This window comes from Coturnix japonica, chromosome 14 (assembly GCF_054131305.1).
Source record: "Coturnix japonica strain WE chromosome 14, WE-NBRP24, whole genome shotgun sequence".
In the NCBI taxonomy this organism is placed as follows: domain Eukaryota; kingdom Metazoa; phylum Chordata; class Aves; order Galliformes; family Phasianidae; genus Coturnix; species Coturnix japonica.
Window position 1 is genome coordinate 9,395,776 of NC_140676.1, and position 27,911 is coordinate 9,423,686.

The window sequence follows — 27,911 nt, forward strand, 5'->3', positions numbered from 1 at the left end:
AAGCACACACTGCAGGGGCTGCCTGCAGCTTCCCACACCCAGCTGTAAGCAGTGCTGGGCTCCTTTCTGCCTGCAGCCATGCGTGTCAAGGGGGATGTGTGCAGTGTGAGCTCGGTGCACGTCTGCATGAATTAACACCGCTGCTGCTATTTACGTGGGGTGGGGGGAATCCTCCATTTGCTCCATATGTTCCGAGGGAGGCACAGAGCTCTGCTGTGCAGGCCCAGCTCAGAAGCAGCGCTGAGCTGCTGCCTTCAAGCCCCGTGAGAGGGTGCGGGGCAGCTCCCACGCGGGGCAGCACCGTGGGAGGGGGGTCAGAAGGCTGCAGGCACCTGGAGGCCCTCAGTACTGCGGGCAGCCAGACCAAGCATGAGCAGCACCCACGGCTTCGTGTGGGCCTCACACAAGGCAGAGGCCCGTTTTCTGCAGGCTCGGTTGTGCCGGTGCTTAAAGGCGCTTTGTTCTTGGGGCGGCTGGAGGTTGGATTCCCAGCAAGTTCAGCAGAAATCTTGTTTGTAGCCCCGAGAAAAGACTTTTTAATGGACAAAGGCATTTTTCTTTTGCCCTCCACCCCCTCCCTGGCTAATGTTCCTCGGACAATGCCGCTCTTTGCTGGTTCAGTTCTCATGCTTATATGTGTGTCCTACTGCTGGAAGCACCGCGTTTTCCAGCACGGCCCTCGCTGCAAACCCCTCGCGCGCCGCAGTCAGCAGCTGGAGCCCCGAGAGCTGTGCGGTGCAGCGCCCGGGATACGGCTCCGGGGCTATTGGTGACGGGGCCGCGGGATCGTTCTCTATTCCTTCCAAACGTGCCCAGAAGGGGCGGCCTTCCAACCCCATCACCGGCCTCGGGGCAGCCCCGTCCGGAGGCTCTCGGCCATCAGGTCAGAGCTGCAGGTGCAGCGCCGCTCCGCCACGAGCCCCGCGGCTGCGAACAGCGCAGGGAGCAGCGCAACGCCTCCCTCCGAGCCGTGCACCACCTCCGTCCCGTGCAACGACGCCTCCGTTCCACGCGCCGCGTGAGATGCGGGATCCCGATGCGCGCTCCCGCCCCTCGCTCCCCCCATTGACTCGCGCGCTGATGGCGCGTGTTTCGGCGGCGGGCTGTGATTGGCTGCCGGGATCACCCCGGGTGCCGCCGGGCCGCGGCCACCCGCCGAGCGCCATTCACGGCTCTGGCCGCCTGCACGCGCACAGCCTCATTCACAAAAAAAAATAACTAACTTCATTCATAAAAGCGGCGGCGGCGGCGCCCCGGGCTCGGCGTGGCGGGAGCGGCTCGGGCGGTGCTGACCCGCACGACGAGGGTGGTACGAATGTACCGGGCACCGCACGGACCGCGGAACGGAGCTGAGGGATTCCGGAGCGAGAATTGGCAGCCCCGAGGCTGAGAGCTGCTGCGGGACGGGAGGGCTCGGCTTAACGCGTGTGCGGGCACGAGCGGTGCCGAGCGGGGCTGAGCTGCCGCTGCTTCCCCGTGGGGGCAGCTGAGGATGAAGGCGCCGAGAGCCGCGCACCTGGAGGGAATCGGGATGATCTGGAGGTGCGGCTGAGCGCGGGGCTCGGCTGCTGGGCTCTGCACTGCTGTGTGTGCTCTGCTCTGCTGGGCTCTGCTCTGCTGTATGTGCTCTGCTGGGCTCTGCTGTGTTCTGCTCTGCTGTGCTGGGCTCTGCACGGATCGCTCTCGGTCTGTGGCTGCGGCCAGGAGCGCGGTGCTGCCATCCCGGCTGTGAGCGGCCGGTGCGCGGCCCCGAGGGCTGGGGGGGGACACGGTCTCGGGTGGCATTTCTGGGCGTGGGCTGCTGCCGCCCGTGGGTCTGCACGGGGAATGCCGGCCGGCCGTGGGCTGGAAGCCTCCCGCACCGAGGAAAATACGCTGCTCGGGAGGGAATCGGCAGAAATCTCGGTCAGGTTTCTGTTTTTAACGGTGTTTGACTTGCCTGCTTTCCGTCTGATTTATCCACAAAGGCGATTTGTGCCCGAGGCTCCGGTTACCGAACTGCAAGGGCTATGAGAGAGCGCGGCCCGCAGAGCCTCGGTGCACACGTCCTGTACGTGGGGCTGCTCCGACACCCGGGGATGCTGCACAGGGCCAAGTACAGCCGCTTCAGGAACGACTCCGTAACGTCTCTGGACGAAGGGCCGCAAAACATCAAAGGTTCCTCCTCTTCCTCCCACCCTTCAGCTCCCAGCCTGCTGGCCGAGGACGTCCCGCTGGGCCCGCAGGACACCTGCACCACGCTGTGCGCGCTGATCCCGCGCATGGCCAACATTAAACTCGCCAACCCCTCCGCTCTGCCCAGCCTGAAGAGCTTCTGCCTGGGGAGCAAGGAGGTGCCGAGGACTAAACTGACTGAGTGCGTCACCGTCCCTGGCGGTCCCTCCTCACCTGAGCTCAGCTGCCTTTCGGCCTCGTACCCTCAGCCCGGCTCAGAAGGACCACACCTGACCCCAAGGCCCACGGGTGGCTGCACAGGGAGAGGAGCAGCGGAGGTGGTGGGCAGGCTGGGAGGGAGCCTCGTGCCCAGCGGGGAGAGCGCAGAGGAGCCGGGCACAGCCTACAGTGTGCGGGTGAGTAGTGAGCGCTGGGAGCGGGTACCGGCACAGGGGGCTGCAGCCTGTACTGCCACCTCTGCAGCCCCTGGTCACCGACTTACCCTGTGTATCTGCTGTTTAATGACGGATGTAGGGCTGTGCTGGTGGCCTGAGGGAGTTAAAAGGAGCACAGCTATCCTCAGAGGTAGACAACATCAGTTGCCACAGAGTCTGTCCTTAGGCTCTTGGAAGAGCACAGCTGAGCTGCACTGCAAATGAGGTCACTCTGAAATGTGTGTTGGAGTGGAAGGACTATGGCAAGGTCCCATTCCTCCTAGCAGCTCTGGTGCCAGGCAGGTGCTGGCTCACACTGTGATGTCTCTCAGTGCTGGACCCAGCACTGGCCTTGCAGCCCCTTCTGCATAGTGCAGGGTGCTGAGGCTGCCTTCCACTTGTGCTGCCGGGCTGCACCCACTGCTCTGGGCACACAGAGCACTGTCTGTACCTCCAGACGACACCCAACCACAGCTTCTCTGGGTGTTTCTCACACTGTGTTGTCACTGTTGGTGCTGGCTGAGGGGTCTGTGCTGCTGGGTGAGTCCCTGGGCTCAGGGCTTTGTTTTTTCCACCCATATCGTGCTCAGGAGCTTTCTTGTTTTCCATTTTTCCTCTCTGGATGTTTTATTTTGTGCCCAGACCTTGCCAGTTGGAAAGCCAATGGCAATTGCTTCCTTGTCCGTGTGCTGAACCTCTGACCGTGCACATCAGAGGGGAGAAGAACAAAATGGGGCCGTGGCTGTGCCCACCCTTCCCAAGCAGGTTGGCTACTGTGGGTGAGGTCTTTGGCTGTGGGAGCTGTGGGATGGGCATGGAAGTCAGAGTGCAATCATCTGCATTTGTCTTGCAAAAGGCAGCAGTAGGAGGGAGCTGGTACTGGGTGGGTTTCTCTGAGCTGCCCTCGTGCCTGTCCTCTTTTGCTTGTCTTCCTGCAAGGCCCCGTGCTGATGTGGGCCCTTGTTACTTCGGTACCAGTGGTGGCTGACTGGGTTGATGGGGATGCTGGTGGTACGTAGCATGACAGCACAGTGCCTGCAGGGGCTCCTAGTGCTGGTGTGCGTTGTGCTGATGTTGTGGTGTCATGGTGCGTGGCCTGTGGCACCTGCCTGTTGTATGGTGCAAGTCACAGCCAAGGCTCTGAGGTCCCTGCAGGGATGTGGATGCCCCCTGATAGGGGAATTTCCCAGGTCCTGTATGGGCCCATGGGCAGAAGCAGCCAAGTGTTACCTGCTGGGAGCCACGCTGACCAGAAAGGGGAAGCAAAACCAAGGCCCAGAGTTACGGGAAGGTCCAGAGAAGTGGTGAAGGGGCTGCCCCCTTCTGCTGCTCCCCAGGTTGATGTTCCAGGGCATTTTCCTGCCATGGAGGTCAGGCTGTTTCACAGGGAAGTGTCTTTGAAGGGGTGACTGGCAGGGGCCTCCCAGCACAACAAGGAGATGTCCTCCTACAGCTCTGCTTCTGTAGGAGCCCCAGGGCAGCTGCAGGAGCACAACCTAATGTGCTGTGTCCAAAGCCGGTGGCTTGTTGACCAGGTATTTCAGAAAGACAGAAATTGCTGAAGTGATAAAAAGCTTTTCATCAAAACTGGTCGCCCATAAGCTGGAAGGAGGCAGAAGTTGTTTTTCTGGTGTAGCTTCATGAGGTGCCAGTGATGGGATTCCTTGTGGCGTGCCCTGTGGTGTGACTGCAGCTGTGCACAGCAGCTGGAGGGGCCACATGTGTCTCATGTCACCTGGGCTGTGCAAGATGCTGAGCCCCCTACTTGTCTACCAGCCTGCCTGTGTGAATACCAGAGAGCACAAATAGCAGTACTAAAGCAGGAGCTGGGACAGAGCTTATCGCTGTACCGCTACCTTTAAGAGCAGAATGGGAGCCTGGCTGTTGGTGCAGTTCTGTGGCAGGAAGGAGATCAGCTCTGGTGGTTCGTGGCTGCAGAGCTGCAGCTGTGAGGGGTGAGCAGGGCTCGGGGTGCTGGGCAGCCCTCAGCCCACAGCTGTCACTGCCTCTGCCTTGGGTTAGTGCTTCTCTGTGGGCTGCTCACGTGTGTTACAGCTGCAGGTGCTGTGTCGGGTTCTCTTTGAACCAAACCTGCCACAGCCCTTGTGCTGGTGCAGTGCTGTGGGATGGGCTTTTCAGATCAAAACTGTAAAGTAAGAGAAAGTGTGTGTGTATATGTTTGTGTGTATACACTCATTGAAAATGTGTTTGTATACATATGTTTGTATGTATATACATACATACAGAAACTTAGGAACTTTTCCTGGCTTGTTTTTTTTCCACGTTTGTTTAATCACAGAATGGCCTGGGTTGAAAAGGACCACAGTGATCATCTGGTTTCAACCCCCCTGCTCCATACAGGGTCACCGACCACCAGACCAGGCTGCCCAGAGCCAAATCCAGCCTGGCCTTGAATGCCTGCAGGGATGGGGCATTAAAAACTGAAAACACAAATGAAAGGGTCAGACCCTCCCTGGAAATGTCCTATTTAGCAAAAGCTGGGCTGCTTTCCAGGCCGTTCTGCCTGTGCTCCCCGGCCCTGCTGTGCTGTGTGGGTGCCACATGCTCATGGCTGCTGCATGTGTGCACTGCTTTCCCCATCTGGCCCCATCCATCGAGGTGTTATTCACAACAATCAAGAAGAGCTCCCCACTCCCCACCTGGCAGCCCTGGAGGAAAGAGGGGTGGGAGGCTCAGAAATCTTTTCCCTTCACTTCAAAAGCACCTTGTTAAAGCAGGTGCTGGGAAAATAAGGACTTGGATGGGCGGTGGATTCCTGCCACCCTCACTTGCACGCAGTGATTGTTTTATGTTTTTATTTATTTTTTTTCCCAGGTAGCTGTAATGTTTTTAGGGAATCTGAGCAGCATCTGACATGCCTTTGGTTAGAGGCAATGTAACAGCAGTGGTGCCTCTGCTAGCAAATCCTGCCACCTGGATTCTTTGTTTGGTGGCTGTGGGGTCTGTAGGAGCTGCCCTTGGCATTCCACATGAATTAATGCCTGTTAACTAGTAAGTCAAATCATGAGGCTGCAGCTGTATTGTTCAATTAGGAGCTCCACGAGCTGTACTGCTGCTGCTGGTGAATCACTGGCTGTCATTGAGGCTGGAGCCACTCACTGTGTTGTGGGAAGGAATGCATTGAGACGTGGGGCTGTGTTAGAGGGTGCCTGAAAAGCTTATTCATGCGAGCCCTGCCGGGTGCATTCACATCTCCTCCCACGCAGTCCCTCATCCTGTCTGCAGTCACTCTCCATCATCTCTTGCAGAGAGATGTGAAAAGATGTGCATCTTCAGTAAGCAGCCTTCTCTCCCAGCCCTGGTAGTGTGGGGAGGCAGAATTCATCCACAGATCTCCCTCCCCTTTGGATGCTGTGAGATGGAGCTCCTGCAGGACAGCCACCCCCCATCCCACTGCAGGGAGATGGGGGCATGGTTTGGCATGGGTCACTGCTACAGGTGCTGGACAAGGCATGAGTGGGCAAAGCATCCACCCTCATCAGTGAGGTCAGATCCTTTTCAGCTGGTTCTGTTCTGCGTTGGTGTTTTCTTCTATGGAAGGGTTAATCATCCTTGTGCAATTTTCGCTTCTTTTTTTCTTCCTTGGAGATATCTTTTATTTTCTCTACCAGGCTTCCAGCATCCCATTGTCCCTTCTGAGTGTTCCCTGGGCTTCTTCCCAGCTCTGTGACCCCGACATTCTCCTCCCCAGCCCCACCACTTCCCCCTGCCCAGGGCTGTGGGGGTTCAGCCTTACCGACTGCTCTCATTCAGATAAAATAAAGGAGGGATGCAGTGAGGAGCCGTGTTAATGCACTTCCTTACTCAGGCTTTTAAAGAAAGGAAGGAAAAAAAAAAAAAGAAAAAAAAAAGGCCTTTTGTGAATCATTGATAAGTTCAGCTTCACTCAGGGTCACTTATGCAAAAACCTAATATTGATTTTTCATCTTTGCTTAGAGCAGCTTCCCACGCATCTGCTCAGAATGCAGCGGGGACTCGCTTATCAGCGCATGACTCACCTCCTCCTCTAAATCTTGCTGTTCTCAAGGATCGAGGGGCACCCCGCCAGCTCACAGGATGCTTGACCTTATCCTGTAGGGCCGGAGGTCTCTGCCGTGCTATGAGCTGAGGCTTGAGGCATATCTTCCACATTTGCTTTGTTCCCGTTAAGCAGGAATATCTTTAACAAGGAAGATAGCTCTCAGAGTCCTTTACAAAGTCATTAAATGTTCATTAGGGAAGCAGTTCTGCAAACCCTTCAGATTCTTATTGATGTCCTTCCAGGGCTCTGACCTAATTCTGGAGTTCTCCCAAGGGTTGCGTTGCTATTTGGAAAGAAACCAAAACAGGGATATAATACCATTGTTGTGGAATCCCTGCTTGACTGCTCACACACGTTCTCTTTTTAACACAGTCATTTCTGGAGGCCCCTAAAGCTGGAGCAGACACCTGTGTTCACTGCCTCTGAGCACTGCAGGAGAATCCATTCACAAACAGGCCGGTGCCTTTCTCTGCATACAGTGCTGCTTCTGTCCGTGCAAAACAAGAGGACAGGGCATGCAGACCCTGCCTGGGGCTCCCTGTGATGGATCCCAGAGGCTGTGACTCCATGCAGGAGGGCTCCGTGTGGCCGGGCTGTTGCAGGATGTTTAGTTCCCAGGTGACTATTGCAGAGACAGACAGGGGATGCCAGCTGGGAAACACAGACCTCGAATAGCAGAAGGATGGCTATCAGCAGAAATGATAAAGGAATAAATAAAATATTTTGGGGAGAGGTAAACTCAGTGGCTAGAGTTACCCTGGTGCACTTCATTGAGATGAAAGTGTTCCATAGGCTTGTACAAAATGTCAGGGGGTTTTATATGGTCACAGATCATCCCAGTCATGATTTTTCCAAAAATGTGTCCTGCTCAAATCCCTAATAAGTACAGAAAAAGCCCTCAGCTGTGCCCCATACAACAGAAAGGTGGGATTCGGCCTCTTAAAACAGTCAGTTTGTGGTGCAGGCTCTTAAAGAGCTGTTGCTAAGAGCATGAATCGCAACTCTGCCTCCTCCATCTTCTGCAGAGGTTGGTTATTTGTCATCAGACCTGCAGCAGCACGGGGCCGGTGTTTTCCTCATGCCTTGTAATGCCTCCCACTGCTCCAAAGGGCCCCTGAGCACAGCGGTCCTGCAGATGTCCTCTGCACATGGGGGAATTTCAATGCAGCATCAATGCGCTCCTCCTGGCTCAGTGGCACAACTTAATCAGTGACAATGAGCAGAATTAGGAAAGAGGAAGGATTGGATTTTGTGTCCCCAGAGTGTTTCATCTTTTTTTGTGCTGTGTTGCTGAAGCTGCTGGTACCTTCCTTGCTGTTCTGTACACTTTTCAGTAAACCTGGATCTATTTAGGAAGTTGCTTTAGAACGGCTGATTTGATTTTCCTATAGATTGTAGTTCTGCATAAATTCAGTGGGCTGAAATTACACTTGCTTTCCTCTGTGACCTCCTCTCAGCTGTTCTGCAGGTATTAACATAGCCATCATTTCTCTCTCTCTCTCTTTCTTCTCCACAGTACATGGGCTGTATTGAAGTGCTGCAGTCAATGAGGTCCCTGGACTTTGGCACACGAACACAAGTCACCAGGTAGGCACTGCTGAATGGGAATTCAGTGCAAGAAAGAAAAGCCTGAGCTCTGATTTCTGTATGAAGCCACCGCTGTGTGCCAAACTCTCAGACTCTTTTGAATAGGAGTTTGTGTAGTTTGCTTTGCTTCTTCCCAAGCGATGACTTGAATTACGTGGTCATTACAATAGGCTGTTTCCATTGTGAAACCGATTGTTTCAGGCACAGACTGAATTTCTCTCCCAGTTCTAGGTTTTAGATGCAGAGAGAATCCCCCTGCAGTTGCAGCATGGTACAGGCATATTCAGTGCTTGGTTCTGGCAGCTGGGCCATGAGCCTGGGCTCACATGGGGCATAAGGTGAACGTGCAGGTTGTGCCACGGCCATGCTGCTGATGCTGTGGCCGAGGAACAGCCTGGGCACTCCAGGCATCTCTTCTGCTGCCTTCTCCCTTCTTCACACCTGGTGCAGGGTGCTGTGGGTCCTTCCATCTAGTGAAGTCATCTCACAATTGGTTGTTGGCACGTGTATGGGAAGTTGGTAATCACAGCCTGAACCTCTGATTAATCAGCTGAGGCAAGTGTCGGGTCATCTGTGAGAACACAGGTGAGACTAATTCAGCTGTGCTCCCAGAAGGGGTGGAGCTTGACTCCACCTCCTCTAGACCTCATTTAAGGGCTGACCAGCACTAAGGCAGCATCTCTTGAAGATTGCTTCCTGGTGGAGATTGTCTCAGCATTTCCCAGTGAAGGCCTCCATATTGGTGAGTTTTTCTTCGTAAATAACATTTTGAATATCTGTCACCACCTTTGTTACCATCTTTGTATCATTTTACCATACGGCGCATCAGGAAGAGAACAACCCCACTTTATTTTTTACCTTCAGTCTCTTCCTATGTGCAGAGTTGCTGTGTCTATAAGAAATCATACTAGTGATTTTCCAAAGGGGCAGTTGGGATGCACCCATGGTCCTGCAGCAAAGCTCCCTGTTCCCTGACCTCAAATGCTCCTTGCAGAGTATTTTTGCCCAGCTGTGTCCCTGTTCCCTCCTCCTCAGCCTTTTTTCTGGCTTGGCTCATGCTGAGGATGCCAGAAGTGTGGTTTAGGCTTCCTGTGGCTGCCCAGCTCTTCCTTCCTGCTGGCAGATGATTTACAGATGCTCTTTTGCTTCTTCAAGTGCTCATGTCAAACAGTCTGAAGGCAGGAAAGGTGCACGATGAGATAAGTGTTAAAAATCTACCTGTTGGCTCCCAGACCTGTCAGCTAAAAGGAAGAATCTGCACAACCTAACTCTTTAACTGCTTACATACTACACTCTAAAGCACAGTGGAAAATACTGAATATGAATTACTACCCAAAGAAAATTTGCCAACTTAAATTTGGCCCAAATGGTCCGGATCTGTTAACCAGGGCTGTGAGAGAGCTTAACAATGGGAATAGATCCACCACTTCAAAAAAAAGCCTTGTGCTACTGCTGACCTTGGGAGACTCTTTTGTGTTTGAGAATTTCAAACCTTAAACTGCTTGCAGGCTGCCTGTTGAAGGGCTGGGTGCATGCTGACTTTAAAGTTCAATTGATTATGACCTGACTGAGTGATGATAACTCTGATTGTTCTCCCATTGTTCTCCCAGGCGAGTAACTTTATGGATGCTCTCCACAGCACAACAGTTGAGGAGTTATTTGAAATGATTCTGTTTTAATAATCTCTATTATTTTTACTGGGGATAAAAACATATTTTTACCCTGATGACATTTCACTAAACAAAGGGTCATGCTCTGTTTGAAGGGGTCTTTAATTATGACTCTTCCCTGTTTTGCTTTATGTCTACAAGCCAGACTGAGGTCAGTTTAAGAAAGTTCCCTTCTGCACCAGCTGTAGTACACCATGGGTTATTTGCATTCTGATGAATGGAACTGGAGCCCCTGTGCTGTGGAGGTGCCCTCCTGCCCATCCCATGCCTGCACAGAGCCCAGTGTTCCCTCCCCTTGCCTGGCCCTTTGGCTCTTTTTCTCTTTCCCACCTCCCACTTATGTTAAGTCAAGCTCAGTGATTGCATCTAGGCATGTATGGGAAAAGGGATTCTGCATCCAGGCAATGGCTCTCCTACTTGGGAATGGCCAGGCAGCATGGTTGGGGCAAGGGGCATTGCAGAGGGCTGGTGGGGTGGCTGCCTGAAGAAAGCTGACTTTGTTTGGAAGATTAATTTCAACTTTGTTGAGACACACAATCCCTTTCTGTTCAGTGGTGTGGGCAGAGCCCTCAGTGCTTAAAAGCAGATCTCCAGCAGCATGCTTGCTTGCTTACATCAGCCCCTTGCTCTTCTTTTGCTCTCATTTGGTGAAACAATCAACAAAGTGCCTCTCTGTCAGCCTCTTCTGTGGCAGGACCTACTGCAGAAGTGCAGCCCTAGAGGATGAAATCTGGGTTTGAGTGTACCACCGAGATGATCTAAAGGCTCACAGGTGCCAAGAGGGGGCTGTCTTTGTCACTTCCCATTGCCCACCTCGTTGCTGGCTTTTGAGCCACCACAGATTCCTTCTGCCCTCCCTGCAGCACTGTCTGGCTGCATGGGGCTCCATGGCTCAGTCCCACAGGTGTGTAGCTCACCTCAGCACAGGAGCTGACCCAAATCTCTCCCATTCACTATGGAACTGAAAATTGTGTTGACTACCAGTGGTCGGTGTGTGTAATTGCATGGGCGCTGCAGGACTGGCAGGCAGGGACCTCTTCAGATGGCTGTAAGTTGCTGAGTTGTTGAGGGGTGAGATTTTCTTTGCCTTAAACTAAACCAATTTAAATTCCTCATGGCTTTCCTTGTTCTGGGGCTCCCAGAGGTGAGAGAAGCTGCTGCAGAGTGCACCAGTGGAGTTATCTCAGTCAGTGTGATTTAAAGGAAAACAAACAAACCAAAGTGCTTTGCCTTGGGATGAGTGGCAAGGAGGAGAGAAAGGAGCAGCAGCAACATGTCTGGAATAACAAGGCAACATCTACTGCTTCTGATTGGCAAATGGAAAATGGAGAAGCAAATCCCAGAAGCCACAGAGCTGCACATTCATCCATAGGATAACTGTGAGGCCTACAAAGGTTTTAGATCTGGTCCACCTGCCCCATGGAAGTGATTGAAAATTAGAGATGTTCAGTTCTATCAGCAAGGTATTATTGAACAACTGCTTTTCACACCTTTAAAGTAATATATGAGAAGGCCTGTTAAGTCATCTGGAACACCATCTGATGATATGAAGCAAGGAGCAGCTGTGAGAAGATGATTTCCCTTAGGAAAGAGAGGAAATAGAAACTTAATTAGAAATGGTTTGCTTATTTTTTTTGTTCCTGTTTGTTGGACAATTGCATGGCAGTGGGGTGAAGTGGGCAGTCACAAGTTGTGCTTGTACCAGGATGGGATCTGCTGCTGACAGCTTTGTCTGCAACTGAGTATTCCATATAGGATGCTTGAAGTGTTTGGGAACTCATTTGTCATCAAAATAGAACACTTCCCTGTTTCTTCAGTTTGTTCAGATTCTGGTTTTCTTTCTAGGTAGAACTAGACTTGAAGGCTCCAGGTAGCCTTAATGTCTTGGCTCTGATTTTAATTTCCTTTAATATTGAATGAGAAGATGAGCTCTCATTTTCCAAATGGATCGCTGGAATCTGCAAGATCATCCTGCAGGATGCCACTCCTGTTATGATTAATTTTGCCCTTTTTACCATTGAAATAATATCACCAAGCTAAACAAGAGAGGTGTCAGGATTTCACTTCATATTTTCAGTTCTGTAGGGGAAAGTGCTTTGATTTAAAAAGCTACAAAAAGAGGCTGTGCTTAAAAGGTTGCATTTGTAAACTGAATCTGGTCCATCTAAAGCAGTTCACTATGATGCTGCTCTTCTATGATGTTGGCAGCCCACCTGCTCCAGCCCTCCTGCAGCACGGGGCTTATCTGGCTCACTGCCTGCCAACCTGGCTCAGTGTCTCCAGGACATCCTGCACAGACAGCACATGGAAAACTTGCCCCAGTAACACCTGTGATTGCTGGATTATTGAGATAAGGCTGTCAGGTTGGATCCTGGAATCCATGGCATGCTGCAGCAGAGCTGACCTTCCCTCATCTCCAGGATGTCCAGGAATGTTAAGGAAATCTGCTGAGCACACCCCAACCCTGTTGCTCACCGTTTTTCTACTGGCTTCAAAACAATGAATGTAAGTCAGGGAAAAGTCAGTGGCTGCCAGTAAAAGATTGTTTCCCAGCTGCTGAGCTAACTGCCCTCGGGATGCTGCTGTGTTTGTGGAAAGCAGCACCTGGCTGACCATACATCAGAACTTGCTTTGTTGAAGCTCAGAAAAGAGATGCAGCTTGTAACAGTTACCTTCAGTGAGAAATACAGCTGTCTTTGATACAGACCATCAGTACATTCTGCCTTACATTTCTGCTTTCCAAAGCAAGAAGCACCTATAGAGGTTACTGAGTGGCTGGGATAGGACATCTGATTTGGGAAATAGCTGCTAGAGGTGAACTGGGACCTCTGGTTTGCAAAAATCTCAAAGCTGAACCTCCAAACCTCCCCTCTGAGCTGTGGCATTACAAAGCACTACAGCAGAACACCTTGCTTAAGAGAAGCAGCTTTGTGATCCAGCTTCAGATGAGCAAACCATGCACCTTGAAAATGAAGAGGTCTGTGTGTCATTCCCAGGGAAAAGCCTCCTGCCCAGAGGGATACAGCACTGCTGGCAGCGACACTGAAAGCATTTGCTTTGCTGTATGCATAGATATCTAACCTGTGGCTTGGCCAGGAATGTCACTGCTCTGCACAGCCTAGGGATCAAATGCTGGAAGAATTGTCACACCTAGCAAGGGCAGCACTAGGAAATGGCCAGTCATAACTCCCAAACAGTGTAGGCTGAGCAGCAAGAATGTTCTTGTGATGTAAAAGTGTGGGAAACTGGCTGAAGTGCAGGTGAAACGTCGCTTCTGTGATTTCTTTCCTTCTTTTCTTGTTTCAAAAAAGAGAAACCCCTGAACACCAGATAGCCCATAAAGGCACCCAGCTGGGCTCACTCAGCACACCCCTGGTGCTCTAACGAAGATGGATTAAGGCAGGTAGGAAGGCTGCCTGCCAGCCTTACTGAGAGAAGGGACTGGAAGGCACGAGGTCCTTTGGGTTTCATTGTGGTAAGCTGGTTTTATTGATTTATTTAGGAACAAAGAATTGTCATTAGGTGATGCTCGTATATTTTATGAAGAAAAGGAATGACTCCAAAGCGGACTGCTGAATTATTGTGTTTCATTAAATAGGTTTTTCTTTTAAACGCTGGGAGGGAGAAAGAAGGAAAAACAACTGTGAAAGACTTTCCAGAAGATTTAAGTGTTTCTAAGTGGAATTACAGCAATAAATCATGAGGTCGCTGGCCCTGTTACAGCTGATGCATGTTAAATGATCCAACAGTTTGTGCTGTGTTTTTCTGTTTGTAGGGAAGCAATAAGCCGACTGTGTGAAGCTGTATCAGGTACAAATGGAGCGATAAGAAAGCGGAAGGTAAGTACTGCTTCAGCTGAACAATTGCTCTTCTGTATCTGCTTCTGATAAGCGGGATACATGATTCCCCAATGAGGTTCAATCTGTGCTGGAGTTAGTGAGTGTTAATTCACCTGAGTGTTAGCACAGTGCTTAGCCTGCTGTGTTCTGGGGGCAGGGCTGTGCAAGACCTTTCTCTCCCCCAGTGTTAAAGCTCTGCTCCTACCAGCCTCTGCAGTGCTCAGTGGTTTCTGAGTTTTAGGTTCTGATCTGTAAAATGTAGGAGGCCTTTTGGATAATGAAAGGGAGCTCATTCATCAGAAGACAACCTGATGGTTATTTGTATTGCAGACAAGGAGAAAGGCAGCGTTGAATGGACCTGTCATTTGTTCAATGGCTGGCGTGCAGAGAGTGGCAGTGGAAGTGGCTGCCTTGGGGTAGTGTCCAGGGGAAGTTATTGGTTTCCTTTGGTATTTGTGGAGATCAGAGTGAGCAAACACACTCCTGAAGAATGAATGCATGAGAAAATTTCCTAATTTACTGAGAAATACTTCATCCTCAAGAAATGAAGCAGAGTTCACTGGAGAAATTAGTTGATCAGAACTCCTTAGCTAGCTATAACATGTAACTTTGAGGTTTTGTTTCTTTAACACTTTTCCCCATTATTGACATAAAAAGCATCCATACAGGTGTAATTCAAAGCTGATGCTAGTCAGAATGTGTTTCCCATAATCAGGCTGTTATCCTTGTTCCCATTGCATTCTCAATAAGACGCTGTAAAGTTTTACTTGACTCTGATGTACTTCTGCTGCTAGCCAAGCCAGCTGACAATGTCTTTCTTTTGTTTCTGTGTTTAAAGCCTCCAGCTAAGTTTCTGTCTTCCGTACTTGGCAAAAGTAACCTCCAGTTTTCTGGTGTGAGCATAAAGTTGACCATTTCAACAAACAGCCTCACACTGATTAACGTTGACACACAGCAGGTAGGCTATGTGTAAACTAGTGTCCTTTTATCATTGCTACCATATTCTCTTTTTGTGACATCTGAAAGATAGGTGGGGTGCTTGAGCAGAAAGCAGCACCCAGTGTCTTCCTATGCATGCCCAGTAAAGCTGATTTTTAACATGAGAGCTCTTGGGGGTAATTCAAGATGTGATACATGCCCTTTTTGTTTGTGATGGTGTCCTTTGTATCCAGGGATCTCTAAGCACTTGGCAAAGTGTTTCTCTTGCTCTCACTCTCTGTACAGTGTCTAGTAAACAAGGTGTTAATCTTGACTAGAGTTTCTGACTGTCCTAGAGTAAAATAAAATTATATAAATAATGAGTTAGAGCTTAGCTTTGCTATTGTTCAAAGCTACATTAGAGCTGGGTAATAAATGTGCATCATCAGTTATACTGTACACATTCCCTGGGCTTCACTTGGGCACGGTCCTGGGAGTCTGGGTCTGCTCTGGGACTGGAGTGCATTCCTTTGGCAGATGAGTTTGGGAGCTCTGTGCTGCCCACCAAATTCCTCTTTCAGCTCCAGCATGGTCTTTGCCAGGCCAGGAGTGGGTTTCCTTACGAGCTGCAGCAGAGAGGTAGTTCCAGCTCACTGGCTCTGATGACCTGTTGCACTGACTCGATGCTGTCCTGAGCGCTGGGCAGCTCCTGTGGCTTTCCTGGGCTGGGAGGGCCAATGGATTGAGGTCTCCCTTCCTTTCAGCTACAGCGTGCAGCAAAGGGCTTCTCTATACTGGAGGAAGCTCTGGGAGCTGGCAGGTGAAGTCTGGCCCTCTCAGCTCTTCCTTTTTTGATACAGGACTAAAATCTGGACCAACAGATCTCTTTCCAAGTGCACTGACATGCCATGTTAGCATGCATGCATGTGTTCAGAGGACTGTCTTGAAATTCTTCCTAGGTCTTTCATTACTAGGCCTTTCCAAGCTGAAAATCCTGTTTGTACCATTCCTGCACTGCCACCACTTTTCATTGTGTTTCCACTTGCACAATCTCTTGCACTTGATTTTATAATAAAAAGCAGCCTGTCTCCAGAGATGAGGTAGTGTTTTAAACAAAGTTTGTGCTTGATCTGCCTAGCAAAATTCCTGCCACATAACAATGTGGTGCTGGTGCTGGGAGACAAGATGGTCCAAGCATCAGTGGGCACTGTTTGTTTGTAAAAATGCCACTGTTATATACAATATACACCATGTATTTAAATAAGATTGTTGGTCATTTTGAACTGAATTAATTTTTCAAGAGTTTGTAAATGCATTTAGTATCTTCCATCATTCTCCTTTGAAACTCTCAAGTAGGCAGCTGTGTACTCACTAGGTCAGAAATGTTGTCTGAACTCATTCTGAAACCCCTTTCAGGATGTAGGTATTACCAAACATGAATGAATAGTCTCCAAAAATATTCTTATTTTTAGCTTCTTCCTTCACAAATGATATGCCCACGTGTTTCTTAATAGATGGGGTTGTCATGAACTGAATTGCTTGCTCTGCTGTTTTCTAAATGCACGTGAGCATGTTTAACTAATTTGTCATGCTTTTCAGATTATTGCCAACCATCACATGCAGTCCATCTCATTTGCTTCTGGAGGTGACCCAGTAAGTATTGATTTATAAGACTTCTGCAGGTATAATGAAATTATTATGAGAACAAAAATACCTGCAAATACTTTACTTCATTCCTTCTTATCCGCAAGCACTAACAGAGTATGCCATGCTTCTGCATCATGACCAGGAATCTAAAATAGATAGGGGGCTTGGGAGCGGAGTCTTTGAATGGAGTTTCAGTGGGGATTTGATAACTAGGTAGAGTTACTGTTCCCACTGCCTGCTGGTGAGAATGGGGTAACTCACAAGGCCACAGGCTTGGGGACCTGAAAATAAGAATATATGAAGTTGGGAGTTACATTAGTTCTGAGGTCCCTGTAATCTAATGCCGTGTTACAGAAGAGGTCAGCATCAGCCTCTCTAAATTTGAGATGAATTTCAAGACAAACAAAGCTCCTATAAGATGAACATGACATTATTTTTCTTGCAGATATGGGGTGTTCTCACAGTGTAATAGTTATGAACTCATTGATGTTATCATGCAAGGAGTTTTCTTTCCTCTTCCAAATCTTTCATTGAAATTATTGTGAGGAATTTGTCATTCACAAACACATCCTATTCCCTTCTCCAGTGTCAGCAAGTTCCCAGCGTTCTGAATTTCACACTCTGTGTGTTGTGACAACTGTATTTTTTTAATCCGTTTGGAATTTTCTGCCTTTCAGTTTTGATAAATGTCTCCTTGTTCTTGTGTTATGAAACAAAGGAGTGGAAGCCAGATCTAGCTTTGACTGGAAAATGACAAATCTGCCTCTTTGGGTTTAGGACCAGTCAAGGGAAAATAGCTGGGAACCAGCCCTGTGTGATGGATGGAGGGCCATGGGGTGATGTAAGGAGCCCAGCTGCTTGGTGAGGTTTTGCCCAAGCTGCCTGAGAGCAGGAGCTTCCTGGAGCTGGGGAGGGATGTGTGGATGGAACACGTGTGCAGGCATTGCACTGCCAGTCCTGTACCCACTAGGGAAGCACCGCATGGAGCTGGTGCCAAAGAATTAGATCTGTAAGGATCCCATTAACGACTGAGGTGTTTTGAGAAGTCTGACTTTCACCACTAGGTGCTTGTGCTATCCTAGTGCTCTGCACTGTGCAGTACAGTCCTTTGGCTTTGCAGACCATTTCTGGTAGCTCCAAGTGTTGCTATGCTGTTGTGCTGAGCATCACAAAGCTTCATTTCAAACTCCAGTTTTCTTGATAGTTAAACAGCTTAATATATATCCTTGAACTGTCCTGTCTCTGAAGTATGTACCATGTCCTAGATGCTGGCAGTCTTAAGTTTGTCTTTATATAACATCTCAGCATAGTTCAGGCAGGGATATATTTCCAGCCTTATTTTCCATAGGATGTGTCTCTCCAACTGTCCCTACTTTTGAGGTCTGAGCACAGTTCTGTGTTGCTCTGCACTGTTAAGGAATGCCAGGGTTCAGTTCTAGAGGGGGCTTTATTTCAAAGCAAAGTCATCCATGCAGGCACGTAAGCGTTGCAAAGATATAAAAATAGCAGGTACTGCTCCAGTTGCTTCAGTTTTCTAGTTACAGTCAAGACCTAATTTATTTTAAAAGTAAAATATCATAAAATATTTATGAGCCTTAAGAAAAACCTGGGAGGAAGGGAAAGGAAATTGAGTTTTCTAAACGCATGAGAAATATTTAGCTTTCTTTGCTTTAATGATATTACCTTGGGAGATTTTAGGGCTTTTTTTTTTTTTTTTTTGAATGATCTAGGACAAGATCTGCTGACCCTGAGATGTGCCTCCTGTGTCATTCATTGTGAATTATTAAATGGTTGTTCTTGTGCATATTGCAAATGGGGCCTTTGTTTCCTGCCAGCTGATTACATCTTCCCCCAAGAGAGCTGTGCCTTTAAGCTGCCAATTGTTTTTTCCCCATTCAACTTTAAAGATCCAAAATAACAAAATACATCTTTAATAATTAAAAGAATGTTATTCATTTCCCCACTGTTTTTACTATAAAGCTGAATTATCAAGCCATTCTTTGTTTTTGCAATATGACTAGCAATGTTACTCTGTCTATTTTGGATCACATTTCAGCTTCACAAGAAAAAGTGATTATTATTTCGGCACTAGCTGTGAAGAGAGTCTGAAACAGACAACTGATTATACTGAGATCCGGAGTAATTTAACCTGATGTTAACCAGACTGGCATAGGCAGCAGGGGTTGAGATGGAATCCCTCTTTCCTTCTGTGATATTTTAAATATTACCTTTTCTCTAAGACGCCTTTAAAAGTCAATCTTAATGCCACAAATGGTGAAAATTCTGATTCGGTCTCTGCAGCCATTGCAGACTTTTAAGCGTTCCACAGACATCAATGAGGGCTGTCCCAGCTAAAAGATGTAGCTGGAAGTCACATTGTCCTGATGTGTTCAGCACTGTCTGCTAATGAGGCACCTGCTGACTTTCTTCACTCTTACAGAGTAAAACAGCTTATTGCAAACCCAAAGAACGTGAAAGGGTCCCCTGCATTTATCACAAGCACAGGCATTGCTAATTACTGCATCAGTATCCACCACTCAGATCATCACTGATCTTTCACTTACCCCCTTGTGCAGCACCTTCAGGTTTCCTGAAACCTATTTTTAAAGCTAAGAATATCTCTCAGTGAACTAAGTTCCTTTGTTATGATGATAAGGTTGTTCATAATGATAATTTTAAAAACGTTTGTTTTGTTCTTTCCTGAAGGATACAACAGACTATGTTGCATATGTAGCAAAAGATCCTGTTAATCAGAGAGGTATGGAAGCAATTTTCAAATCATTATGTATGTCTTTACGATTGCTTTATCTTTGCCAAGGACTTGCTTGAGTTTTAAAAGGAGATTTTCTGAGCAGCTCAAGATTCTTTACAATTTCTAACTTTGCTGTGTGGATGGGGTGACGGTTTGCATGCAGACTGTGGCTCTAAATGTCGTGTTCTTTGTGCCATTAAGTGGGGATCTGTAGGTCAGACTGAACTTGTGCCAGCTGCTGGCTCTGCACTGGGACAGGGTCCTTCCCAAGGCAGCCAAAAGGGGGCTCTGCCTTGCCTGGGGAGGGAGATATAGGGCTGTTCTGTGTAGAGGAACCATTTATGAATGGAGCTTCTTTCATTGAGTTGATATTATGCCTAAAATATATGCAGAACAATATTCATAGCACATAAAAAAAAATCTCAGTCCTAACTAATGCCCTAAGGCTACCTAGATAATTTCATGCTTAACTTTTCTGCTTTAAAGAATAGAGATTGACTATGGTTTTTTTTTCTATTTTTTCTGTATAAAGGACATTTACCTAATTAAAGCAAGGTGTCTCTTTGCAGCATGCCACATACTGGAGTGTCCCAATGGGATGGCACAGGAGGTGATAAACACCATAGGGCAGGCTTTTGAGCTCCGGTTCAAACAGTACCTGAAGAACCCATCCACCCTGGTGACTTCCAATGAAAGGTCAGCATGTTCCCAGTCACATCTCTGACAGTTTTTTCTCTTCAGTACTTCTCAGAGAACAATGGTACTCCAAAGAATGATCCATAAGTAAGATGTTTATGTTATGCATTCTGGATGTATGCTAACCGTAATACATGCTGTATGTACATAGAGCAGTAGAGTAACATTAGCTTATTCCAGTAAATGCCGCTGTTTCCAGTGATGTTTGTACAGGTGCTTAGCTAAGACCACTTTATTTCAAGTCATGCAAGGAAATGGAACAAATGTTCTAATCATCTCATCCTTACTTGGGCAGGGTAAATTAGGTGGAGAAGTTTTGCTCTATAAATATGGTGCACACTTTGCAAACTGAGCAAGTTTAAGCTTGCTGCAGTTACAGAAAGTCTGTGCTGGGGATGTAAGCAGTTGTAATTCACCTCTCTGCTGCTCTGTTCATGACCCAGCAGTGACCTGCAGTTCCACCTAGTGTGACTTGAGTGAGCCCTGTATACCAAAATCAACCTAGCCACCAATTGGCATTTTAAAGTATAAATTCTTCAGCCTGTTGCTCAAACTGTAAGGCCAGTGTGAATTGGTTCCCTATTTCCAGTGCATTGGACACACAATTCTTGGTCTGACTTACGGCTCTGTCTAAGGAGCCATATTTTTCTCAGTCTTTCCTTTAGCATGCAGAATTTGATCCCTCGCTACCTCTCAGAAGCAGGTAAAGCTGTAAAGCCACCTTGCTGCTTCCTGAAAACCAGAATGAGTGTGCAGGCAGTGTCACTGGTACAGTGCCTGAAACAATGCAATAAAACTGGTTCTGCTCCTTGCCAGCAGTACCACCTCCAGGTTATATTTATTTTGTCATATAGTGTTTCTTGGCATTCCACTGCTAATACTATGTTTACCCTGGAGACGATGGCCACAGGAAGAGTCTCTGCTATGAAACTCTGCGGAGTTATGCCAGGAGTAAATCACAGAAAGGAGAAATGGAAGATGCTAATTAAATTCCCTCCTTGAGCTGAAACCGCAGCCAGTCTTGGAGAATGGTCCTCAGACAGAACTCGGATATTGCTGTGTGAATGAGTCACCCACCTCCAACTACTATGAATCACATAATCAAATACTTGCACTGCATATCACATAATCAACTACTTGAACTTTATCTCTTTCCTGCTCAAGGTCTTTTATCCAATTATATTCTTGTTAAACAGAGAAGTAAGGTTTGAGATGAGCTTTTTATTTTGGGACCGGAGACAGTACAGGAAGCACCTAGTTATTTTGCAGTGTATCAGCTGTACATTTAAGCTATCATCGTTCTGTTTTAGCTCAAGAAAAGCATCGGGTACCATCCTTCATGTCATTCACTGTTTTCTTCAGGCTGAAACAGAATAGTTGTATTGTTTCTGATTATTAAAATCAGAGTGCATTCCGTTTAGGATGACTACATTTTTTGTAGCAATATTTGTTTTTCTGAAACAGATGCAGGCTTTTCTGCCCAAATGCCACATGAGCTTTTAATTTTCTTTTGTAAGTCGTGTCACCCCCCACTCCTGTCCCCATCCCTAGATTTATACACTTGAGACAAGAAGCCAGAGGAATCATTCTTACAGTTGACACTTTGGATACCTTTGTGAACTGCACATTGGCATCCCAGGGATCTGGGCTGTTCAGTGCCAAGATGGTCTCCCTGAAGCCTGAACCATGGGGATTCCATTTTTAATTTGGAGAGAATTAAAGTAAACAATTCTGACAGTTGAGGCCCAAACTCCGTTACGACCTTTGTATGGTTAATCTGTTCGCTGTGTGATACACGAACACTTGGGATGTTTGCCTACACTAGAAAGCAGTTGATAACATAGGTTGCTTTTATTTCCACATTTGTTTCAGTGAGGCAGCGAGTGCTGATGGATCAGCTGGGAATTTACAGGAGAGGGAGGATCATGAATATTACAATGAAATTCCAGGGAAAGAGCCTCCCGCTGGTGGAGTATTAGACATGCGAATGAAAGTGCCAACAGACCAAAGGTCTGGCTGTTTTATACAGTGCAAAAAGCAGCACTCCTTGGTAAGTGTATCTTCTGATAGAACTATTCACTGCTTGTTATGGGAATGAATAATAAAGTGTTACTGTGGTGTAAAGCATGGTGTTAACATCAGAACCAGGTTCTGACTATCTTGGGAAAGGGTTTTTTTTTTTTTTTAGGCGAGATTTAATCATGCTTAGTACATAATTGAGTCCCAAAGCACTTTCTGAAGATTAACTGGTTTGTCCTTAGAGTACTTTTAGGAGATGGAGTAATATCCCCTTGTTAACTTGTTAGCTGTGAGAAGGAAATAGATACAGACCTGAATGGCTCATCTAAGAGAACATTTAGAAAACCTGGGACTTCCTAACTCAGTTCTGTGATCCAGTAAATATTTCCTCCTGTCCATTATGTTCTACAACCTTTACATACATTATTAACTGATTGTAGTGTATATACAGCATTAATTACATCTGAAATGTTTGATGAGACTCCATTAATTCAGCTGCAATAGCTACAAAAAATGGTAGAAATAAATGGCTTTTGCTCAAGGTACTCAGGAACAGAAAAAAATTAGGGAGTAAAACCAGCAGAGTTCAGTCTTGCTGTACAGACTTCATAGTCTGCTCTGTTTCTTGGAAACACCAGCATTTCCCCATTCAGTGATGCAGGCACCATCTTTGCTTGGAGGGTGCACCTTCAAACATGGCTGGTTGGTGTTGCTCAGGAAGCTGCTGTTCCCAGGCGTGGTTTGTCTCTGGAGGCAACTATTCCCAGGCTCTGTCCTGTGCCCCATCTGTTTTCCAGTGTTATCTTAAATCCCTGCTGTAGGCCTGGTAGTCTCCACAGTCCTGACTTTGTTTCCAAAGCTCTCCAGAGTCTAAGGAACTATTGTATGTGACCATTTTTACCATTTCTTTGCAGACAGGCAGCCCGACATTCATCAACATATATGAAAATTGCCCAGAAGAAAACAAAACCATGGGTATGTGTTCTGTTTCCCTTCATATGCGTATGCATGAAGTAACCAGGGCAGGCTGGCTGGAAGGGATGCCCCTTTGCTTTCAATACAGCGTTGAAAAGTGGTCACTGAGTAGGTCACTTCTGGTTTCCTAGATGAAGGGCAGACAAGAAAGCCTCAAAGATTTTCAAAAGGGCACTAATCCATTGCTGTGTCCGCTGGCAGAATTACTCATTTTACTTGCCATGATACTGTACAGTAGTTCTCTGTTGTTTAATTCTCTTTCATACGCCTTGAAGAAGGAGGATATTTCTTTGCTTTAATAGTCTCTGAAAATATCCCTTCCCCCTACAAATACTGAATTCCTGTTCCAGTGGAGTCTGTGACCTTGATTCCAGTGTCACTGGCTTCTCTCTTTAAGTATGTCTGTTCTTCTCCTTGGGGAGCTTTGTGGCCCATATCAGTTCCATCTTAGAGAAACCTGCTCTCTGGTGCCCCAGAGGATCACCACCCTCTGTCCCTTTCTGGATTTCATTTGCTACAGCTGATGCCCTGAGAGTGCTTCCCCAACTCATCTCTTCCAGTGCATGTTGACATCCTTGAATTCCCTCCTGCACTGCTATAAAGAGACGGGTTACACTGTTGAAGGAGAATGGTTCAGTTCTTTGTGTTATTTCTGATTTAAGGAAAGGAGAATCAAAAGTATTTTGCAATGAGAGGGTGAACAAATAAAAGAATGAATGAATAGATCTATGACTAAAATGTTTGCTGAAGAACAAAAATATGCGTGCTATTTGGCTAGCTGAAGGGGCATTATTTTCATATCCTGCAGGGAATATGCTGTTAACTTGATTCTAGGCTGGGATTTTAACCTGACAGATGTGGCTTTGGCTCTCCAGGCAGTGCCACAAAAGCACTGACCTCCTCCTTCTCTCTGCTCCACAAGAATAGCAAGAGAGAATTGTTCAGTTTCCCACAAAGCTTGTGGTACAGAGGGGAAGGAAGGGGCTTTGCAACAAACAATGCATACAGCTTGTGTCTCTGTAGAGTCATATGTATTAATTTCTTTTCAATCAGCAGGGGATTTAGTGCTGGCATTAACTGAAGCAGAACTGAATCAGTGTGGAACATCTTTGAAAATTTCATTCTAACTCTGAATAGTGTACCTTGTGCCATAGGAAAAAACAGTTCATCTGCCAATTTTTGTTTTCCTTCTGAATGACTTTCATGGGATATACAAGAACAGCAACATTCATATTCCATTTTTTTTGCAGTTACTTTAACTTGAGTTTAGAAATGAAAAAGGCATCTGTGCAGATTATACACTAATTGCAGGTCCTTGTGGTGAAAGATCACAGAAGACAAAGAAAGGTGCGACGTTATTGAAGTCTGCCTATAGAACAGATCTTTTTGATGATCCATGTTACATCAACACACAGGCCCTGCAATCTGCAGTCTGTACAGCCCGGGGTACAGCAGCAACGCAGATCCATGGGAGCCCACTGAGTCAGACAAGTAGGTTCTAATTGTGATACTGCATCTTTCTAAGCTTTGAAAAGAGGGAACTTGGTGGCCATGTGCAAAGAGAAAGAGTTTGGTTTCCTCATAAGAAATACAGAAAGTGTGTGTGTGTGGGCGGGGGGGGGGGGGGGGGGGAAGAGGGCAGTCCTTTCTGGTGGGTTTTGTTTGTTTTTTTCTTAAATTCAAGACAAAGGGGATTAAAAGTGAAAAGTTCAGACAGCAAGTATATAGAATAATCTTCCATCTTCTGTAGTTGATTGGTGACAGCATGTAGTATCAGATTTTCCTCTACTGGTAATGAACAAGTCTCTAAGATGCTATCAAAGATTGGGCCTATACTGTGCCTCAAGGAAGAGGGCTCTCTTGCACACTCATATCTCACCCACTCTAAGCTAGAAATGACCTCAGATGCTTTTGCTTCACAGGCAATAAGCATGCAAGGTCAAAGCAGGAACATGATGTCGGCCTTTTCTCAATTCTTGCACAAGTTATCTGACCACTGAATCTCATCCAATAACATCCAAAGCAGATTGTTTGATCAGTACTATCTATTAAATACGTCCAATTAAGTGTCTCATTTTAAAGACTGCAAGTGGTGGATATCCATTAGGAGGCTACGTGCTTGCTGCTGATTATCCTCATTATTGGAAATACTTTATTTAATCACATCTTATGGTTTCCTACTGAGTGTTTTCTCTGTCAGTGTTGGCTCCACGCACAAAGAAGGGGGCTGAGGGCTGGATCATATCCGCTGTAAAGGAAATCTGTAACCATTGAGACATTTCTAACCCAGGCATGTGTTATGCTCTAAAAGGAACTAACTGTATCCTGAGGACCCTTGAGTTGCACAATTTCATTGAAGAAGTGGTATCCTTTTTATTTTCCTTACAAAAATGCTGCTTGTGAATCATTTGCAGTCTGACTGGCTGTATCCCAAACCACCCAGTTTTGTTAGTACATTCAGTAATTGTTCGTTTTTTCACAGCAGATGCATCATGCTGTAATCCTTCCCTTCTGGCTACATTGGCTATGTTGTCTTACATTCCAGCACATAGCTGGAGCCACTCAACATGATTCTCCCAATGAGCCATGACAACCTCTTCAGAGCTTGTTAAGGAAGAAGGAAAGACTAGATCTTAAAGGCTAAAAACAACAGATTTTTATTTATTAATTTATTTACTTATTTTAAACAGGGAAGATTTGACTTTAATAGAACCGAAGAAATACAAACCCCAAACAGTAGAGCATCAGAAAAAATGCATGTTTTCCAAACCCTGTTACCTAGCAACCCAGTGTTTATCCATCTAAGGTATGGGAGGAGATCATATGGTCTTTTTACCGGATGCACTTCAGGATTGTGAGCATTCATGTTTGCATACTATTGCAGTCTGCAAGGTTGGTCTGATCCCAGCTTCAAGACTGAATCATTAGAATTATTTAAAAAGCTACAGAAATAGTCTTTCTCTTCCTTTTAGGGTACAGTTCTAGGAGAAGTGTCCAATATGTTCCCTTTCATCTCATTTCAGAGTTACCAGAAACTGTGCAGCAGAGTGCCACAAGCAACACAGCTGGTCTCTGTGTTCTGCCACAAATAAAACAACAGCTAAGGAATGAAGATTGTTACCATGGCAAATTAAACAGGAAAGCAGCAGAGAGCCTCTTAGTCAACGATGGGGATTTTTTGGTGCGAGAGAGCACGACATCACCTGGTCAGTATGTCCTCAGTGGACTACAGGGAGGGCAAGCAAAGCATCTTCTCTTGGTGGATCCTGAGGGCAAGGTATGAACATTTCTCGTATGGAAAACTGAGGGCTGCTCAGCTATTTCAATGCAAAATACTTTCCTGGACATGAAATTGATCTGATTCCCTTCAAGTTAATTTAAATTTGGCCAGTGGGTGACTTCAATAGCTTTTAAAGTTCAATTCAAGAACTTATAAGCACTGAAGCACCGTGGAAATAGAAGTGAGGTACTTAAATATTGTTGTTAGTCCAGGTGTTGATAATTAGTGTGCATACTTAATGTATCCTTAGGGTCGTAACATTAAGTAATGAAGTTGATTAGCAACGTACTTCTGGATGTAGAAAATGTGGAGCTGGTTTGATGTCAGCTGAATTCTACTTGTTTCTGCTCAGGGCTAAAAGAGGACTTTTAAGTGACAATCTTCAAATGTGACATAAATCAGAAAACAAATCCTTAGTAGGAGGTAGGGGAAAAACGCCTCTTTCCTGTGGAGGAAAAAAAGGGATTATTTTACTCCCTAGTTATATACATTCAGTCTCTCGATAAGTCGAAGGGTAGGTCTGAATTGCTGTCTACAACCTAATGATGCTGCTCCATTAAGTTCAGTGGTTTAAATGCATTTTGATTTTAATCAAATAGCCTCAAATCCAACCACTCATAAGCACAATATAACCTTAAATGAATTCTTCTCCTTCTTTTATTAGGTGAGAACCAAAGACCATATATTTGACAGCGTGGGTCATCTTATTCAATATCACATGGAAAATAATTTGCCAATCATCTCTTCTGGAAGTGAAGTGAGCTTGAAACAGCCTGTAAGGAAAGAGAATAATATGGGACACTTGCATTATCACAAATAATCCCTTGGATCTCGTAAACCCCAAGACAATTTGTATTTGGAACCTTCATTGACTATTATAAAACTTTATATTACGAAGACAATTCAAAAAGCATAGACTGCACTTTCTACTGCTGTTCCAGAAGATATCCTTTTGTGTGTGTGTATATATGAATATATGTATATGTGTATATCTATGTAGATCTGTAGAGATCGATAAGCATAGTTATATGGATATATATAATCTTAACAAAGTTACACCTTCAGAGTGTGAGATTCATTTGTGAGAAAATATTTTAGACATGCACAAATGTCACTTTCAAGGTCATACTGAATCAGTAACTATTTAAAAGCACAATCAAACCTCTACATGTAAAAGCTCACTTGAATGAACTACTGGAACATTAGTACGTGCCTTTTAGGATAGAATTATTGGAAACCAATATTATTTATACTGAATTAGTTTTGGATGGCTAAACAAACATGTCTAGGCTTTTCACTATTTGCCAAAACAAATGCAATTTGATTATTACTAAAATATCATATGCTTTCGATAGACACTAACAATCTCATTTTGCTTGTAACAGCACTTTACTAGCAAGTAATGTTTGAAATGAATGGTGTTCACAATACAAAAAGATTGTATGGTTTCTTGATTATTTTTTATCACTGTCTGACAACTCAAAGATTGAGATTATGCAATATTTACAGAGTTGAGATTGATATGTGTAATATAATTTTGGAATAGAACTTACTAAGGGGCAAGCATGCTAGATCCTAATATTTTTGTCTTGCATACAATTTTACTATTACTACCAATTAATACTGGAGTCATCTCTTTTTAAAGGTAGGCTAAATATATTTTCATTGGTTACATAGTTGTTTACAAACTAGAAAAGGTGAACAAAACTAATGATACATTTTGAGAGAAAACTAAACGACTGTTTGAACTTTGCATGTGCCCTTATTCAGTATTCTTTCCAAAACAATATATGATTTTCCCCTTATTCATGTAGAGTCCAGTTGTTCCTAAAGTCTTTTAAAGGAAACGTATCTATTGTTTGGTCACAATAAATAATCTAAATACAAACACTCGTAAA

The 27,911-nt window shown here is 46.0% G+C and overlaps 1 protein-coding gene across 3 annotated transcripts; it reads left to right on the forward strand.

Annotated features, from left to right (window-relative positions):
* Window positions 1–1,072: 1,072 nt before the first annotated feature.
* Window positions 1,073–27,911, forward strand: SHC4 (SHC adaptor protein 4). Of its 3 annotated transcripts, XM_015873022.3 has the most exons (13): window positions 1,073–1,542; window positions 1,968–2,570; window positions 8,147–8,217; window positions 13,663–13,726; window positions 14,565–14,684; window positions 16,244–16,297; window positions 18,998–19,049; window positions 19,613–19,739; window positions 21,612–21,789; window positions 22,673–22,733; window positions 24,045–24,224; window positions 25,757–26,010; window positions 26,678–27,911. In XM_015873022.3, the coding sequence occupies exons 2-13, from the start codon at window positions 2,010–2,012 to the stop codon at window positions 26,831–26,833; spliced, it is 1,878 nt and encodes a 625-aa protein (XP_015728508.2). In that variant the 5' UTR covers window positions 1,073–1,542; window positions 1,968–2,009; the 3' UTR covers window positions 26,834–27,911. The 3 variants fall into 3 exon arrangements, with proteins under 3 accessions (XP_015728508.2, XP_085371607.1, XP_015728510.2); XM_085515481.1 differs by lacking the exon at window positions 16,244–16,297 and having other exon boundaries at window positions 1,080–1,542; XM_015873024.3 differs by lacking the exons at window positions 25,757–26,010; window positions 26,678–27,911 and having other exon boundaries at window positions 1,080–1,542; window positions 23,984–24,069.

Excerpts from the sequence above, each read along its gene's own strand:
- SHC4 (XM_015873022.3), top strand. The coding sequence starts at position 2,010 with ATGAGAGAGCGCGGCCCGCAGAGCCTCGGTGCACACGTCCTGTACGTG. Across the intron at positions 2,571-8,146 it reads GCACAGCCTACAGTGTGCGG|TACATGGGCTGTATTGAAGT; the intron begins GTGAGTAGTGAG and ends TCTTCTCCACAG. Across the intron at positions 14,685-16,243 it reads TTAACGTTGACACACAGCAG|ATTATTGCCAACCATCACAT; the intron begins GTAGGCTATGTG and ends CATGCTTTTCAG.